The sequence below is a fragment of the Podarcis raffonei genome, chromosome 1 (assembly GCF_027172205.1).
Source record: "Podarcis raffonei isolate rPodRaf1 chromosome 1, rPodRaf1.pri, whole genome shotgun sequence".
NCBI classification, from domain to species: domain Eukaryota; kingdom Metazoa; phylum Chordata; class Lepidosauria; order Squamata; family Lacertidae; genus Podarcis; species Podarcis raffonei.
In genome coordinates this window covers 8676383-8692735 of record NC_070602.1, presented here as the reverse complement: position 1 = coordinate 8692735, position 16353 = coordinate 8676383, and the positions used below count along the sequence as shown (strand labels likewise).

The 16353-nt window shown below is 46.8% G+C and overlaps 1 protein-coding gene across 5 annotated transcripts in view; it reads right to left on the bottom strand.

Annotated features, from left to right (window-relative positions):
* Positions 1 to 237: 237 nt before the first annotated feature.
* The window catches only part of PCNX4 (pecanex 4), a 28245-nt gene continuing 12129 nt past the window's right edge, over positions 238 to 16353 (bottom strand). For all 5 annotated transcript variants that reach the window (XM_053400564.1, XM_053400393.1, XM_053400736.1 and 2 more), the window contains exons 7-12: positions 14136 to 14258; positions 12665 to 13028; positions 11021 to 11124; positions 6762 to 7807; positions 4909 to 5095; positions 238 to 1022 (exon numbers count right to left, since the gene is read on the bottom strand). In XM_053400564.1, coding sequence (XP_053256539.1) covers positions 771 to 1022; positions 4909 to 5095; positions 6762 to 7807; positions 11021 to 11124; positions 12665 to 13028; positions 14136 to 14258 — 2076 coding nt within the window. In that variant the 3' untranslated portion in view covers positions 238 to 770. The remainder of the gene's footprint in view (positions 1023 to 4908; positions 5096 to 6761; positions 7808 to 11020; positions 11125 to 12664; positions 13029 to 14135; positions 14259 to 16353) is intronic.

Here is a 16353-nt window from a genome sequence, read left to right as displayed (position 1 = left end):
ATGTTCATTTCCATGTTCTACAGCAGTCATTCTAAAGCCCTCTGAGGCAGGAAATATTACATGAGATTTGTTTTTTCACGTTGCAGGGTACAGGTAAAAACTTGGGTTTCAAACCTCTCCTTGCTTATAGGAATTTTGGTCCCAATGATTTCAGTGTTATCTAGAGATGGGCACATTAGCAGAGCAAGCTTTCCCACTTGCCAGGCTTATTGCACCATGAGACTGCTTGCACCAAAGTAAGAGTATCCGACTTGCTATATTTGAAAAGAACTCGCTGCAGGCTGAACAGATGTATTATTGAGTGTTTCTTCAAGTATCACTTTGACAATGCAAATAAAGCTATACAATATAAACAAGTGATAAAATCCAAGTGTGGTCTTTCAATATCGGGGGGAAAGCTTTCATCCTATGTACATTTTTGTACTAACCTGTGGTTTCAAAGTATGTAAGCTGTGACCTGCCTTCTAATGCAAGTCACCTGTCAAGTTACTGATTTTTCATTTAAAAAAACAACAACCTCGCAGAATACATCAATGAGCTTATTGCCTGCTTTTAAGTCTTCTCCCAGCATCTCCCTCCATCAGCCCAACAGGATCAGAGGTTCAGACATCACTGGAGCTGAAAGAGACACGTTCATAATATTCCTGCCCCAAAAAATGGCCTCTTCTGCTGCCACCGATATCTTTGGCAACTTAAGTTTTCCTTGCTGCAAGAGTCAAGAAAATTAATGCAGTTTTTCTTTAGGAAACCAAAGGGCCAAGGGTCAAGTTCTAGAGCAGAGGTACATGGAGAGGTTCGCAGGAATAAACTGGGTAGCCCAGGGGAGGATCTGCTGCTTGTATGGTCAGGTTCCTCAAGAGGACAGGATGAGCTTGGATGCTGTAGCGTTCCTCGTCGTCGTTGGTGGCGTACAGCAGCTCCCAAGAAAGGTTTGCCCACTGCCCTCTAACAGCTTCGTTGTTCAGTTTCCCCACTTGCACTAGGAATTCCTGAAGGGTGAGGACTCTGCTGGTATAAACTCCCTGAAAGACAAGGCACATACAGTCATACCTCGGGTTACAGATGCTTCGGGTTGCGCATCGCGCTGAACCCGGAAGTACCGGAACAGGTTACTTCCGGGTTTCGGCGCTCGCGCAAAAACACAAAATTGTGCTTTGCACATGCGCAGAATCGCAACCCGTGCGTGCGCAGACGCGGCACTGCAGGTTGCGAATGTACCTCCCACACGGATCACATTCGCAACCCGAGCGTCCACTGTATGTGGGAAATCAGTGCTCTTGTGTATTGCTGACAGCAGATTCTGACCCATCAGAGGCTTGTCGTTGGAATGGGGAGGAAGGCAGTTTTTCACTCAAATCTTCTAGAGTTTAGGGTGGGGGACACTTCAAAGTAGTGTGGGAGATGGTGACGGGGTTGCAGAGTGAAGGACCATAGCTCAATGGTAGAGCATGTGCTTTGCATGCAGAAGGCCGCTCATTTCAACCCCCAAGATCTCCAGGTAGTGTTGGGAATGTCCCGCGTCAAACCCTGGAGAGCCACTTCCAGTCGGTGTACACACTACTGAGCTAGGCAGACCAAACTCTGTATAAAGCATCTAACAATCATCATCATCATCATCATCATCATCAATTATTTACACCCCACCCATCTGGCTGGGTTTCCCCAGCTACTCTGGGCAGTTCCCAATTGAATATTAAAAACACAATACAGCATTAAACATTAAAAACTTCCCTAAACAGGGCTGTCTTCAGATGTCTTTTAAAAGTAGGAGAGTTGCTTATTTCCTTGACATCTGATGAGAGGGCGCCACTACCGAGAAGGCCCTCTGCCTGGTTCCCTGTAACCTCACTTCTCGTAGTGAGGGAAACACCAGAACGCCCTCGGTGCTGAATCTCTGTGTCCGGGCTGAACATGGGGGTGGAGACACTCCTTCAGGTATACTGGGCTGAGGCTGTTTAGGGCTTTCAAGAGCACCAACACTTTGAATTGTGCTCGGAAACGTACTGGGAGCCAATGTAGGTCTTTCAAGACCAGTGTTATGTGGTCTCTGCAGCCGTTCCCAGTCACCAGTCTAGCTGCCGCATTCTGGATTAGTTGCAGTTTCCGAGTCACCTTCAAAGGTAGCCCCACGTAGAGCACATTGCAGTAGTCCAAGCAAGAGGTAACTAGAGCATGCAGCCTGCATACCAGATGGAGCTGGTAGACAGCTGCCCTGGACATAGAATTGACCTGCACCTCCATGGATAGCTGTTGAGTCCAAAATGACTCCCAGGCTGCGCACCTGGTCCTTCAGAGGCACAGTTACTCCATTCAGGAGCAGGGAGTCCCCCACACCCGCTGCCCCCCCAAAAACAATACTTCTGTCCTGTCAGGATTCAACCTCACTCTATTAGCCACCATCCATCCTCCAACCGCCTCCAGGCACTCACATAGGACCTTCTCCGCCTTCACTGGTTCTGATTTAAAAGAGAGGCATACTGATGAACCCCCAGCCCAAACCCCCTGATGATCTCTCCCAGCGGCTTCATGTAGATGTTGAAAAGCATGGGGGAGAGGACAGAACCCTGAGGTACCAAATAAGTGAGAGCCCAGGGGTCTGAACACTCATCCCCACCACCACTTTCTGAACACAGCCCAGGAGAAAGGAGCGGAACCACAGTATAACAGTGCCCCCAGCTCCCAGCCCCTCTAGACGGTCCAGAAGGATGTTATGGTTGATGGTATCAAGAACTGCTGGGAGACCCAGCAGAACTAGGAAGCAGCTCTTACCTTTGTCCCTAGCCCGCCGGAGATCATTGACCAGTTCGACCAAGGCAGTTTCAGTCCCATGGTGAGGCCTGAATCCTGATTGGAAGGGATCCAAATGGTCCGCATGCTTGGAATTGTTCGGCAACCACCCGCTCAATCACCTTGCCCAAGAATGGAAGATTTGAAACTGGGCAATAGTTGGCCATATTGGCCGAGTCTAAAGATATTTTTTAAAGAAGCGGTTTAATGACCGCCTCTTTCAGCAGGTCTGGGAAGGCTCCCTCGCAGAGGGAAGCATTCACCACCCCGCAGAGCCCATCCAGCCCTTCCTGGCTAGCTTTTATTAGCCAGGATGGACAAGGATAAAGGAGACAGGTGGTTGGTTTCACTCATCCAAGCAGCCTGTCCACATCCTCGGAGGTAACAGATTGGAATTGATCCCATATAACATAACTAGACAGGACTCCAGCACTCTCCTGCCCCAACCCTGCTCCCACGGTGGAGTCTACCTCCTTCCAAATCTGAGCAACTTTATCTGCAAAAAACTTTGCAAAAGCATTGCAGGAGATCTTGGGGTCCCTACCAGGCCCCGGTGACGATGGTGGTTCCGATAGATTGCGAACCACCGGAAAGCGAGTCTCCTGCTGCTGTTTTCTGCAGTTGCAATAGAGACGGTGAAGAAGGTCCTCTTCGCCGTCGCCATTTGGTAGGCTCAACGTTGAGCTCTAACCCGTGTCTGGTCCGATTCAGAATGAGATTTCTGCCACCGGCGCTCTAGCCATCTCAACAATTGTTTCATCACCCTCAGCTCCAGGGAAAACCATGGAGCAATCGGAGGGCGCTTCGGAGCCAGACAGTCAACAGCCCTGGTTAATTCTGCATTCCAGCGGGTCACCAGGAAAACAGCTGAAAGGCCATCAACATGGGATAAAACATCCCCTACCACTCTCTGGAAGCCATTTGGATCCATTAAATGGTGGGGGCAGACCATCCAAATCAGTCCCACCTCCCTGCAGAGGGGAAGGGTCACGAAGAAGTCCAGTTGCACCAGGAAGTGATCTGACTATGGCACTTCTTTTGTTTCGCTTTTACTTAAGTGTCAGATCACCAACATCCAGAGGTGAACACCAGGTCTAAGGCATGTCCGCAGCTATGAGGTGGGCTAAACTACTTTAGGGACAGCCCCATGGAGGCCATGCTTTCCACGAAGTCCCGAGCGGCCCCTTGTAAGGTCATGTCGGCATGGATGTTAAAATCCCCTAGGACAACCAAACTAGGTGTCTCCAGGCGCACATCCGCCACGACCTGAAGCAGCTCGGGCAGGGAATCCTTGGTGCAGCGGGGAGGTTGGTACACCAAAAGGAATCCTGTACTGCCCCATTGCCCAACTTCTAGAACATGCACTCAGAAAACTGGGTCTTCCCAATAGGACACCTGGTGCAAACTAGTGACTTCCTAAAAATCATTGCAACGCCACCACCACCCCACATGACCTGGGTTGCTGTGCGTAAGAGAAACCTGGTGGACAAGCAGCGGCAAGGACAGGCCCATCTGCTTCATCTAACCAAGTCTCTGTCACACATGCCAGGTCAAGTTCTCCATCCACAATCAGGTCGTGCATGGCAGTGGTCTTATTCATCATTTACCTGGCATTGCACAGCAATACTTTCAGGTCATGTGGGTTTCCCTTGCTGATTCCAGTAACCTTCTGGTCAGGGCCAGACCCGGAGGCAGGGATGGTCCTCAAACAACGACTAAGCCTGCCTCCTCGGTAATGACATGGTCCTACATTCCAAACAACGAGCGTGTCCCTACCTATTCCACAGATGGAAACATCTGCTGAGTCCCTTCGGAAGTGCCCTTCGGAAGCAGAGGAACATCCTTGGATACAATCCAAGGCCATAAAATACCTTACAAGATTATTAACTGAATAAAGAAATTGGTTGTTTCATGCCCCCAAGCCAGTTACAACAGCTGAATCCTAGTTTTGGATTCAATTAATGGATTCGTTGTCCAATAGCTACATCTAATCCAAGCACATTGATTGGGTCTAAAAAGTTCTTTTGAACTGTTTTCAATTAACACTCCTTAAAAAAAAAAAAGCAACATTCTTGTGCCTTGCAGCAAAATTCATGCATGAAAAATAGAAAAACCACTTACCATATTAGGGTCATGCCCCAAGGAAAAAAGATATGGCTTTTCTCGTAAAACAGCTTGCTGCCACTTTTCTTCAGACACCAGTCCAATGTACCAGTCGTTCTCATATTCTTCAAGACAGCTTAGCAGCTCTTTGAAACTTTCCACTGGTCCCAGACTTGCTTGGTCAACCAAAAGCTTAACTGTGTATCTGCAAGATAAACCATATAAGGACCAGTGCACAATGTGTAGATCTATAAAGCTACATAAGAAAGAATGCCTATAATAACGCCACCATGGGAACACTCACGTGTGGCTGGAGCCACAGCTAGATTTGCCTAGGATTAATTATGAGAATAACATGCATTAATCACACAGTAAGGTTATGTCTGCAACTACTGATTTGGGGAGCAAATTACTTGCGTTTAGCTTGTTCAGCCTTCATGGTTTCCCTATCCTGTCTGGCCAGTAGTTCCTGCAAACACCCTTTAAATGCTCTTTGGCTAGACTGCACATAAAATGGTAAGAGGGCTACTGGATCAAAACCAATTTTTGAAGAAATATATTACAGCTTTCTATCCAAGCAGCCGCAGAGGGTGATTGCAGCTGCTCTGCCACACATGGCTTGACCAACTCATTTACTGAATGGTTCTGATTTAAGTAAAAGAAAAAAAGGCATCCTTCAGCATGCAGTCCATTTTATGACTTTTCCTGATTAGCATTCTTACTAAATGGCCTTAAAATGTAAAGGCCAGAGCCTCTTGAGAACTTTTAACGATGCCCTTGTGATTTCAGAGTCCCGCCTCACTCAAAGAATACTGGAATCTTGTACATTTCTCCAAGAGACACACCCTTGGTTTTTATCTCCAGTGCACAATCTAGTTTTATGCAGTCCATGGTGTCCCCAGTAAAGGAATGCACATTCTTTTAAGGTTTGCTCAAGACTGTATGTACTGACCAGGAAATGTGCACAAGTGTTTCTTCATGGACAGATGATGTGCATTCTCTATAACCCATGCTGAACATGCAGTGGCACATTAGTGATTCGGCTCATAATACTATTACTCTCTGTCTCTGTGTATGTTTGTATGTGAATGCACAACTTTATAGTAGGGGTGGCTAAGGCCCAGTCTGGAGGCCCAACGCAACCCAAATCCATTTTTTCTGCTCCCCCCAAAACCCCATTTTTGGAGGTAAAAGAAAAAACAATGGAATAGCACAGAGAGGGGGCAGTGGAGTCCAGTACTCAATGCAGAAGCAACTCACCCCATCCCCAGTCATTGTTTATTGAATTCACATCCTGCTCTTCCTCCCAAAGGAGGCCAGGAAGGCAAACAAGTGATAAACAAAAGATACCTTGGAAACAATTACAATACAGATACTTGGCCTAGTTCAAGGTGTTACTATTAGTATATAAAGCCCAGTCCTTGCTGGACTGGTCATGTTGTGCGGATGCCTGATTATAGTCTTCCAAAGCAACTACTCTATTCCAAACTTAAAAATGGAAAGTGTAATGCTGGAGCGCTTCTCCTCTACTTGAAAAAAAAAGAGGGTAAAACTGCAGAAGGTAAAAGCGGAAATCTCTCATAGGAGCTGTAATTGAGATACAGAAGTCTGAAAGTGCTGAGCTCTGGAAAGAGGAAAATACAGTTGTTTGGAAGTTAGAAGAACAGACTGCAAGCCCATGCTTGGAGAAGCACAGGGCTGTAAATATTATGTTTTAATTCATCTATAAGTTTCTGCAAGTAAAGATTTTGAATGTTAAAGTCTGGACATTTGTTTTAATTTCCGATAAAGGGTGCCAGTCCTATATATGATTTGAGCTTCTTAGCTGCGCTTTTGCTACCCTTATTTCAACAGTTTCTTGCCATGGTTACCTGAACACTTTCAGGGCCAGCTGAAATAGCTCCTGCTTTGCCACCAGCCAGTCCAAACAGACCGACCAGGGAAGGCCTCCATTGTAGGCTCTGAATATGTGGCCAGGCGAGGGAAGAACATCGTCTAACCCAAACACGGCAATGTAGCAGGACAGGGCACACTTGACGTACAAGTCTTTCAAAGCAGCATCTTTAATGATGTCCTCGAGTAAACTTGAAGGGTTTTCTTTCAAGTGGAAGAAGTCCAGCTGGCGAAGTACAAAATGGTACCAGTCTTCGGGGAACTTCTGCTTCATTTCGTAAAGTTTGGTCACAGGTAAGGGTACAGTTCTCCACTCTTCAGGAATGCTTAGCAGCTCAGAATAAGAGTTGCTAAACTTAACAGGGGGCAAATCCACCACGCCCCATTTCCCCCCAGTGTCTACAGCAGGAAGACCAAGGACAACAGGTTTGTAGAGTTTATTGACACTGGGTGCCTCTGGCAATTCGGTGTCTGTGGTGTGTATTTCGACTGAACCTGGGAGAGAAAAGAAGGGTCTTGGTGTGCTTCCTCGCGATGCCATTTTGGGTCCTTTTTTGCTGGGTTCATCATCAAAAAGGTTGCTGTCGTCAGTCCACTCATCTATCGATTCCACACTGAGGTGGTCATCATTTTTCCAGGAGTCTGGACTTTCTATTGCCTTGCTTAAAACTTCAGGTGGCTCCACTGAAGGCGACTTATGCTTGGATTTGAGTGTTCTTTCATGTGTTCTGTGTGTTTTTGATTTCTTATAGCAGTATTGGACTAGCACCCATAAGAGGTTTTTCAGAAAATCGTCTTTCAACTGCCTCCGGTTGTCAGGCGAGTCAATAATTCCAGACAAGACGTTCCGGGCATCTGAATAGAGCTTCACAGGAAGAACACAACAAGGTGTTAAAATATTTAAAAAGTGATGGTTGAGGGAGAGGATCTTCCTGCACTCCTCATGTTCAAAGGCCGTCTCAAACATTTCATCTACTTTGTGAGCTTCAGCGGTATGGCAGGAGGTTTCCTGCAATTCTAACCCCTGAAAATCAAACAGATAAAAAACAAAATAAAAACAAAAATAAAAAACCCTGACTAGGTATTCAAGTACAGAGTAATACACTGGCTCAGTTTAGATGGTCATTACAATCATAGTTTTTGCAGGCCCACTTCAAGCCATGGTTTTAAGGGTAAAGTAAAGGTAAAGGGACCCCTGACCATTAGGTCCAGTCGTGGCTGACTCTGGGGTTGCAGCGCTCATCTCGCTTTACTGGCCAAGGGAGCCGGCGTACAGCTTCCAGGTCATGTGGCCAGTGTGACTAAGCCGCTTCTGGTGAACCAGAGCAGCGCACAGAAACGCCGTTTACCTTCCCGCCAGAGGAGTACCTATTTATCTACTTGCACTTTGACGTGCTTTCGAACTGCTAGGTTGGCAGGAGCAGGGACCGAGCAACGGGAGCTCACCCCGTCGTGGGGATTCGAACCGCCGACCTTCTGATCGGCAAGTCCTAGGCTCTGAGGGTAGCGCTAACCAAAAATCACCTGATTTGGACATCACAATAAACATATGGATGGAGTAGGGATGGGGAACCCATGGCGCTCCCAATACTAAAACTCCCATTAGCCCAGCCGCCATGTCCAAAGGTCAAGAACCATGGGAATTAGTGCCACAACATCTGGAAGGCTACAGGCTCCCTCGCTATGTAGCCCTTCAGCTTTAATGGGACACAGAAAGCAATGTCTTACAGCAAGATCATCTGCATGAATATCAGCTTTCTGAGCCTGCAAACTCTGCATCATCATCAGTGTTTATTGTTATTAGTTCAATTGTTAAGTTTTTATGACTAATTCTACTTTTTATACACCTTGGGTACTCTCAGTGGAAAGATGGGGGAAAACGCACACATGCATACAAACAGTGAGTTCAGTTGGCCGAGTGCTTATCACTTTAGAATGGAAAGGTGCCAATTCATGGTTTCTACATGGGTCTGGTTTAGATCTGCTTTTAAATAAGCCACATGCTCATTAAGAACAGCTTAGTTTATGAACAACTTGGACTAAGAACGCTGCAAACCCGGAAGTAGGTGTTTTGGCTTGGGAAATTTGCCTTGGAAGCAGAACATATTCCGCTTCCTGTTGAGTGTGTTCCATTTGTAAACTGAGTCCCCCACTGCTATGGGAAAGCACGCCTTGGTTTAAGAACGCTTTGGTTTAAGAACAGACTTCTGGAATGGATTAAGTTCGAAAACCAAGGTACCACTGCACATTATGCTGAGTCTCAACAGAGCTAAATATCCTGGAGGAAGAGAGATTATTACGATAGAGAAGGGGTGAGTGCTGTGTGGTCAAAAGACTCCTACTCTATGAACTATATAGGGTTGTTTAAGAGAAAGGGGGGAAAGGCCCTTCTAACCTACGGTGCAGCACTAGAGAGCAAGAACGGTGTGTTTTTCCACCTCAGGGCAAAACTGGGATAGTAGCGATGGGGTGTGTACTGAAATTGAGTGAGCAAGCATGTGTGGCTGCTTCTCTGTCACCCCACTGCTGAGCATTTGTGCAGGCTACTCGCCTGCCCCAGCTGCAAGTGCACGCATCTGAGAATGAGCCGGCATGCAACCCTCCAAAGGGTGGTGGCTGTTGGGCGGAAAAAGGTTAGCCACCCCTGCCTTGGGTTGGCACCCATCTGTCTTGAGAGACAATGGAGTGTGCATCCGGGGGTGAAATCAAACTGCTGCGTTAGCAGCGCCGAAGTGACCTCCCTGGGGTGCAAGCCTGGGCTGCCCAGATGACAAGACCCCTCCTCTCGGCCTCGCTGATGTGGCCCAAAGGAAAGCAGAGCAAGACGTTTGACACCAGCTTAGCTGCAGGAGTCCCCAGAAGGAGGCAGACAAGGCACCATCCAACTGTCGTAGCTCCTGAGCCTTTGCTTCTCCCGAAGATATCCTGCAAGAGTGGGGAGTTACTGCAACATTTTGTTGCTGGTTGTACTCATAAAAACATGCTTCATCCTTTCCCTTGAACTGGGATTTTTTTGGGGGGGGTGTGGGGGTGTGTGTGTGAGTCTCCCGCTAGCCCCTTTTTTTTTTTGCACTTCTGCAAACTTTAGGTTTCCCCGAGCCAGTAGGTATGGTCCCCTCCTGTGCATGGATATGGCTATTTTAAGCTATGTATGCAACACCACAGGACACGGGTGGCGCTGTGGGTAAAACCTCAGCGCCTAGGACTTGCCGATCGTCAGGTCGGCGGTTCGAATCCCCGCGGCGGGGTGCGCACCCGCTGCTCGGTCCCAGCGCCTGCCAACCTAGCAGTTCGAAAGCACCCCCGGGTGCAAGTAGATAAATAGGGACCGCTTACTAGCGGGAAGGTAAACGGCGTTTCCGTGTGCTGCGCTGGCTCGCCAGATGCAGCTTGTCACGCTGGCCATGTGACCCGGAAGTGTCTGCGGACAGCGCTGGCCCCTGGCCTCTTGAGTGAGATGGGCGCGCAACCTCAGAGTCGGACACGACTGGCCCGTACGGGCAGGGGTACCTTTACCTTTACCTTATGCAACACCACACGTTTCTAAACGTTGGAAACAGAGGGGCAGGGCAGTAGAAAGATGGTCAGAAGGCAACACAGCAATATTCAACCTAAAACATGCTAGCAAGAACAGTTTCCGAGTTGCAGAAAGGTTAAGCAGCTTTCTGAATGAATCAGACACCTTGGGCTGGATTCAGACTTGCCATTCTGGGAGCAGAAGCACAGACACCCACCACAGGCTCCCGTTAGAGCAGCTTTCGCCAAGCCGGGACCCTCCATATGTGCTAGACTACAACTCCCATCAGCACCAGGCAGCATTTTGTAGTCCAAAACATGTGGAGCACAAGTTTTGGGAAGGCTGTGCTACAGGAAGAGGGGTGTTTTTGGCCAGTTTTCCTTCCCACCCACATTACAGCCCCCAACGCTACTTCCCGGGCTGTTCTGAAGGGGTCTTCAACCCTCCATGTAGGTCCTGCAGAAGGAAGAGGGAAATTCACAAGATTCCTCTTCCCTACCTCAAGGGACTGGATAGTCCCGTGAAAAAAGTTCCACCCCCAGATCCAATGCCCACACATGTAGCATGTTTTCTTTTTTTAACTTTACCCCTCCTTGGGTCACTCTAGCAGATAGTTCGTGCACCATGAAAATCAGAGCAACTCCTACTGACTGTCAAGGGGGGGAGGGGGGGAGCTACTCCTCTGCCACAATGGTACCAGGTAGGCTTAGCAATAGTCACCTTGATATTAAGACAACAATAAGTGAAGCCTCTTTCTAACACAAGGATCCATACCAGTCTGTCTTGGAATCGGCACAGGTAGTGAGAGCCAGGTGAGCAGAGCCCTTTTGAAAAAGACACACACACACACAAAGAATTAATTTTCGCTGCAGGATTGCTGAACGGCATTTTGGAAGGGACCCCGAGGGACATCTAGGTCAACTGCCTGCAATGCAGGAATCAAGGCAATGGTTGTTATATTCACAGAAAAGTGGGGTTAAAGTAACAAACTAAATACATCAGACTATGTCATAGACATAATCCTGAAATTGCTTACTGAAGCTCAGCTGTACATGACTGCAGCTATCACACTGACATGCACAGTTTCTACAAAGACACAGCTGCATGTGGTTACTATTTCCCATTTTTTTAAAAAAAAAAGGTACAGTGAGAAAAGTAAAAGGACAAACCCTGACCCACATGGCAATCCTCGAAAATAATGGAGAGATGGGGAAATTGTTGTGTCAACCGGTTACAAACAGATTCTAGTTATGGACATTTGGAGACGCATGGATGTCGCGAGTTTCTGTTGAGGTTTTCTGCTTTGAATTGGTTGTTTCCATTAGTGGATACAGTGGTGCCGAAAGGATCAACAAAATCTCACCCTTAATGATTACAGTAAAGGGCTGCCACACTAGCAGCAATTGTTGAGGAGAGACTTTTGGTAGACAAAGCTCTTGCAGTCACCCCAGCATGGGAGAGAGGAATCGGCTCTGCACAACTGTTCGTGCACAACTATTATTTGCAACTACACTCTTAAAGAGAACATTACTGAATCGAACCAAACCTATTTTGTCGTAGAAGCAAAACTACTCCCCCCACATAACTGCAGGGGTTTGAGATGTGTCAGATGTCGGCTGACTGCATACCACTGATTACTAAATTATCTCAGCTGGCACAGTTAAAACTACAGTGTTTCAGAATAAAGCAAGTGCAATCTAAGAAACCTGCCATTACATTAGTTAAAATTTAAAATAGCCTTTTCTAGCCTGCTGAGCTAATAGAGTGCATTCTCTTGCTAACATTTTTGTAAAGGTTTCCTTAATTGTGCATAGCTGCCAAAACTGATAAAATACGCCTTAACCTTAAAACATAAAGTGATATCCTGCCAAGACATGTCTAGTCAAGGCCTCGCCCATTAAAGACCAGGTAATTTTTTTCTTGATAATTAATTTTTAAAATCATTTAAATCCCCAAGGCATACATGCCCTAGCACAGCACTCTCCAATGTGAGCCAAAGAGGTTTCCTACTGCATTTCTCCCCTTACCTTTGAAAATATCTAACATAGACCCCCACCCATCAACCCTAGTAACAAAGAATAGTCTTCTTACATTGCACCTGCTTTTTATATCCATTTACTGATATGAGAAAATCATTTTCCAGATCTGGTAACCATTATGGGACTGAACCATACCCTACATACCCAGAAGCCTCCATTCAGCTGTAGCAGCCTTTAGAGGCCACAGCTGCTACAATCAACTGGAGGCTTCTGAGTATAAAAGGTCTGATTCAAACCGGCCTCATAGCCATGTAGTCAGGTCAGCTTTCAGCACATGATAAAATGTGATCTAATGAGTGACAAAGTTGTTTTGAAGCTTACTTACCCAGGCTACCATTGGACAGTGCTGACTGCAATGCAGTAGTCAAACTTGGAATCATTTGCTGGTAATATATGGTGTCAGGACAAATGCAGGCCGTCACACCCACAGGTCCCGGCCAACTTCGGATAGGTCTTGGAAAGCCAATCAGAAATATGGGGAGACTGAAAAGGGGCAGCAAGGGGGAAGACAGAAGTGCAGACAGCAATATGAGGGTCAGTACAACTGGAAAGAAGACAATGTTGAGTGTAATCAGGGTAGCAGTGGACTTCCGCCGTTGCTTTTTCTCTGTCCATGATGTCAAGAGAACAGTAAGTGCAAACTGCAGTTTTGAAACAAACTGAAACAGCCGATCCCGGATTATTCCGACCTAGCAGGACAGAAATAGCATATCATTTTTTCTTTAAATTGTAGGCTCTTCTACAGCACTTCGTATTGCTAAAGTCGCTGGGATGTCCTCAGAATATTATTATCAAGCTTGAATTGGTTGTCTCATGGTTTTCTGACCCTAACTCTGGTTTGAATCAAAATAGGAGTCTATTTGGGAAGGAATAGGGGAGGGCTGAAGGGCAATAGCACGTTTCATAAGATTTTTAATTATTATTATTAAAGGTAAAGGTACCCCTGCCCGTACGGGCCAGTTGTGACCGACTCTGGGGTTGCGCGCCCATCTCGCTTAAGAGGCCGGGGGCAAGCGCTGTCCGAGGACACTTCCGGGTCATGTGGCCAGCGTGACGAAGCTGCTCTGGTGAGCCGGCACCAGCGCAGCACACGGAAACGCCGTTTACCTTCCCGCTATAAAGCGGTACCTATTTATCTACTTACGCTTAAGGGTGCTTTCGAACTGCTAGGTGGGCAGCAGCTGGGACCGAACGACGGGAGCTCACCCTGCCGCGGGGATTCGAACTGCCGACCATGTGATCGGCAAGCCCTAGGCGCTGAGGTTTTACCCACAGCGCCACCCGCGTCCCATTGGAGTATATAGGTCAGATCAAATACCATCTGTTTGGGTTATCAATTTATCTTAAGAGCTACTCTGTATGGCCTGGGACCAGAGTATCTTAAGAACCACCCCACACTCACACCAGTCTGCTGCAGTGCCACAACAGAGAAATCTCTGTACGAGGCTTTCTGCTTTCAATTTTTTGGCCTCCACTGGGGGTGGGGGAAAGGCACGAGGCACGGGACCTTTTAAGTGGTGGCACCTGCTACAGAAACTTTCCCTGGCTCAACTACTGCTTGCCTTTTGGTGAGCAGCTAGGACTTAACCTTCTCCAAGAGGCTGGTCTGACCTTTTAAAAACAGGTTTTGACAGTGCCACTCTTTGATACTAACTCTGACTTGTTGTTCTTGACTTGTTTAATTGGCCTTTTAATAATTTGCTTTAATTTCTGCTTACTTGGTTCACCACCTAGGATATATATATGAAAGGAGGAATAGTAATGCTGAAGGAAGCTACAAATAAAATCAGACTTACCAGCAAGAGCCTGATTCCTGTATCAATGCTTCTATTCCACCAAAGATCAGTATTGAACACCAGCAACTGCACAGTTGACACTACCACCATATCCAACAAAGCACGTTCTGTATCCTGCCATACCTGGAACAAAGATTACTTTATTGACTTACAATATGTTCATCTCACTCCTGACCTGAAAATTTTAATACTTAAAATAAAAAGGGCTATATTCAACGCTGCAGCTCCATCCGTGCAACGGACTTCTGTGTGCACCACAGAACTGTGCCTTCCTCACTTGTATTCTACAGCCCCCTCGTGCACCCTCAAAATCTGCTCTGGAGACCTAACAGAGGAGATTTTGGAGGTACGTGGAAGCACATGGGGGCGAGAGGAAATGGAGGCCCATTAATAGTAATAACTTACCCTACCCATTTGACTGGGTTGCCCCAGCCACTCTGAGCGACTTCCAACATAATATAAAAACACAAGTGAACATCTAGCATTGAAAGCTTCCTGATACAGGGCTGCCTTCAGATGTCTTCTAAAACTAGAAGATAGTCATTTCCCCCCTTAACATCCCCTGGCATCTAATGGGAGAGCATTCCACAGGGCAGGTACCACTACCAAGAAGGCCCTTTGCCTGGTTCCCTGTAACTTTTTGCACTGAGGGAACGGCCAGAAGGCCCTCAGAACTGGAACACTGTTCATGCAGTTTTGGATACAACCCAAAGCTGTTATTCCTCTGTTGTTTTTTTGCAGGAGTTTCTCAAATGTTTTTGGGTGCCTGACATCCAAAGATCTATTCAAGTATCTTTTTTTTTTTTAATGCTGCCTAAAATTTGCTGGTCTTTCCTCTGTTTGCCATTTTTGTCCCATACAGTAATTATCATATTATTATAGAAGTTAAAAAGTAAAAGGGTAAAGGACTCCTGGACGGTTAAGTCATGTCAAAGTTGACTATGGGGTTGCGGAGCTCATCTCCCTTTCAGACCAAGGGAGCTGGCATTTGTCCACAGACAGCTTTCCGGGTCATGTGGCCAGCATGACTAAATCGCTTCTGGCGCAATGGAACACAGTGACGGTAACCAGAGCTCACTGAAACGCCGTTTACCTTCCCATCACAGCGGTACCTATTTATCTACCTGCACTGACGTGCTTTTGAACTGCTAGGTTATAGAAGTACTGCCTTAGGCTAAGAACAACATGTGCAGTCCACCATGTGCTTGTTTTGTGTGACTTGCTCTAATTCCAAGAATCAGGTTTTCAATTAATCTTTACTCAGGTCCCGAGGAAAATAAAATGGGATTGGGCAATAGAGCATTGGCAGAGTCAGACAAACAGAGCCCATAACGGAGAGCAAGAAATTACTCGCACCAGCTGTTCCCACTGCCAGCTTTTTTCGTATCTCTCTCAGAAAGTTTAGACCATATAATTCCCCCATGTTCTCAACAGCACATCCAAAATGGTGATAAACCGGGGGGGGGGGGGGAGAGGGGAGAGGGGAGAAGAGAAAGAAAAAAGTAGCAATAAACTCAAACTTGGCAAGCTGAATTCTGCACTAGATAACTCCATACAAGACCATGGCAATATTCCAGACACAAAATACATCTAGATTTAAACACGGTACATCAAACCAGTAAGCTAGAGTGAACCTTGGCTAATAATAGAAAAAGCACTTTATAAATAGTGCTCTATTAATGCTTTCCAAGTAGTCAAAATACTTTGCATGCATTATCTCAGTAATCCTTACAAACAACGTTAAGGCTGGCCAGTCTTTTACCCTCCACAATACATGATGGGATCTGCGGCAGAGAACAATCCCTTGTCTAAATCCAAACAACGACCAACAATGACTTAGGTCAATGTTACCTAAGAATTCTTTAACTAGAGATACTTAAATTTAAACTTGGGGCCGTGAAAATACAAGTCACATTGTCTACCACAATGTAAAAGGAAAAGGTAAAGGTACCCCTGCCCGTACGGACCAGTCTTGACAGACTCTAGGGTTGTGCGCCCATCTCACTCAAGAGACCGGGAGCCAGCGCTGTCCGGAGACACTTCCGGGTCACGTGGCCAGCGTGACATCGCTGCTCTGGCGAGCCAGAGCCGCACACGGAAACGCCGTTTACCTTCCCGCTAGTAAGCGGTCCCTATTTATCTACTTGCACCCGGGGGTGCTTTCAAACTGCTAATTTGGCAGGCCCTGGGATCGAGCAACGGGAGCACACCCCGCCGC